The sequence below is a fragment of the Ursus arctos genome, unplaced genomic scaffold, assembly GCF_023065955.2.
Source record: "Ursus arctos isolate Adak ecotype North America unplaced genomic scaffold, UrsArc2.0 scaffold_4, whole genome shotgun sequence".
NCBI lineage: Eukaryota > Metazoa > Chordata > Mammalia > Carnivora > Ursidae > Ursus > Ursus arctos.
The window spans coordinates 51,478,398-51,480,229 of NW_026623056.1; the positions used below are offsets into that span (position 1 = coordinate 51,478,398).

The 1,832-nt window shown below is 35.3% G+C and overlaps 1 protein-coding gene across 1 annotated transcript; it reads right to left on the reverse strand.

Annotated features, from left to right (window-relative positions):
• Positions 1-271: 271 nt before the first annotated feature.
• On the reverse strand, positions 272-1,246 carry LOC125281483 (olfactory receptor 5H2-like). Its single transcript, XM_048215072.1, has one exon. It carries the CDS (start codon positions 1,208-1,210, stop codon positions 272-274), a length of 939 nt encoding a protein of 312 aa, XP_048071029.1. The 5' UTR covers positions 1,211-1,246.
• Between the last annotated feature and the right edge of the window lie 586 nt (positions 1,247-1,832).

The following is a 1,832-nucleotide window of genomic DNA, read 5'->3' on the forward strand; positions in this document are numbered from 1 at the left end:
AAAAAAGGAGACAAGCTTGAGAAATGTTTTTATTTTTATTTTTGTTTCTGTTTTAATTATTTAAGTATGATATGAACACTTGATTAAATTCTTGTTGCATTTTTTTAATAATATACACAAATATTTTAAGAAGATTACTGGGTTCTCCTCCCTTAAGTCATTAAAAGATTAGGGCAATTATATCTGCAAAAGCATTCTCAATATTAGTCAACAGACAGCAATTTCTAATCTGCACGATTTTGTCATTTTAATGAATGGAGAATAGCTACTACTACGAGATTGAAGCATTTCTCTTTACTATTTTTCTCAGTGAATCTATGACTTTCTTATTTCTCAGGCTGTAGATCATTGGATTTAAGAAAGGAATTATGACAGTGTAAAATAGAGAGTCCATCATATCTTGATCATCTGCCTGTGCAGAGCCAGGGCGCACATACATGAAGAGAAGGGGACCATAGTATAAAGACACCGATAAGAGATGGGCTCCACAGGTGGAGAAGGCTTTCCTTATGCCTTGTAGAGACTTCTTTTTTAAGACTGTAAAAAGAACTAATGTGTAAGAAATGACAACAGTCAGAATGGTGAGCATCTGAATTGACCCAGAAAAAATAAATACCATGAGGATATTAATAGAAGGATCAGTGCAAGAAATTTTAAATAATGGCATGATGTCACAGTAAAAGTGATGTATTATGTTAGTATTACAGAAGGTTAATCTGAATAAAAAAGAAGTATGAATTATGGCATGAAGAAGGCCACCAAAAAGTGACAAAACTATTAGCCGAATGCACAGTATATTGGACATAATGACTGGGTAAAGTAATGGTTTGCATATGGCCACATACCGATCATATGCCATTGATGCCAACAGAAAACATTCTGTGGTCGCACTGACTACAAAAGAAAAAAATTGTATCATGCATTCAGAGACAGAGATCATCTTGCTCTTGGCAAAGAAGTTGACCAACATCTTGGGGGATACTGTGGATGATAACCAAGCATCCACAAATGCCAGACTCCCAAGGAATAAGTACATGGGGATGTGGAGGTGAGGGTCATTGCAGACGAGAGCAATCAGACCAAGGTTCCCCACCACGGTGATGAGATACATAACCAAGAACACCAGGAACAAGGGAATTTGCCACTCCGGTTGATATGTGAGTCCCATGAGAACAAAGTCTTCCAGCTCTGTTGTATTTTTAGTTTCCATATTCTTAATAGATGGCCTCTGAAATTAAATGTGGCAAATGTAAAAAGAACATTCATTAAATATATAAAAGACAATTCGGTGAAGGTAACTGAAATAAAACCATACACTAGACTGAAGGAACTTTAATTTTATTTACTCTAACATGGCAACTATTTGGGGGAATTGTTCTATTGGAAAAATACAACTACTTATGTTCAAAATATGTGCAGAATAAAAAGATTCAGAAGACAAGAAAAACATTCTGAACATGAGCATGTTTCGGGGGTAACTACTGTATGAGGTAGACAAATTCTGTGTGCACGATATTGATGCAGCATCAAAAGTAAAGATGGTAGGAGGGACTGAATTATAAAGTGAGACAATGCCAAGTGAAACATCTTCAATTTTATCCTTCAATCAATAGGCTGGGATGGAAAATTTTTAAGAAAGGTAGTGTCAACCTCAGATATTTATTAAATTAAATGTTTGGTTGTAGAAAATAGCCTGAATGGGGTGGGGGAAACTAGAGGAAAGGACACCAATCAGGAAGCTATTATTGAAGTCCAGTGATTCCCCAACCAAATTATACATTAAATTTATCTAGGAGAGTTTTTGTACAAAATACAGATTTGGAGATATTACA

Excerpts from the sequence above, each read along its gene's own strand:
- LOC125281483 (XM_048215072.1), bottom strand. The coding sequence starts at position 1,210 with ATGGAAACTAAAAATACAACAGAGCTGGAAGACTTTGTTCTCATGGGA.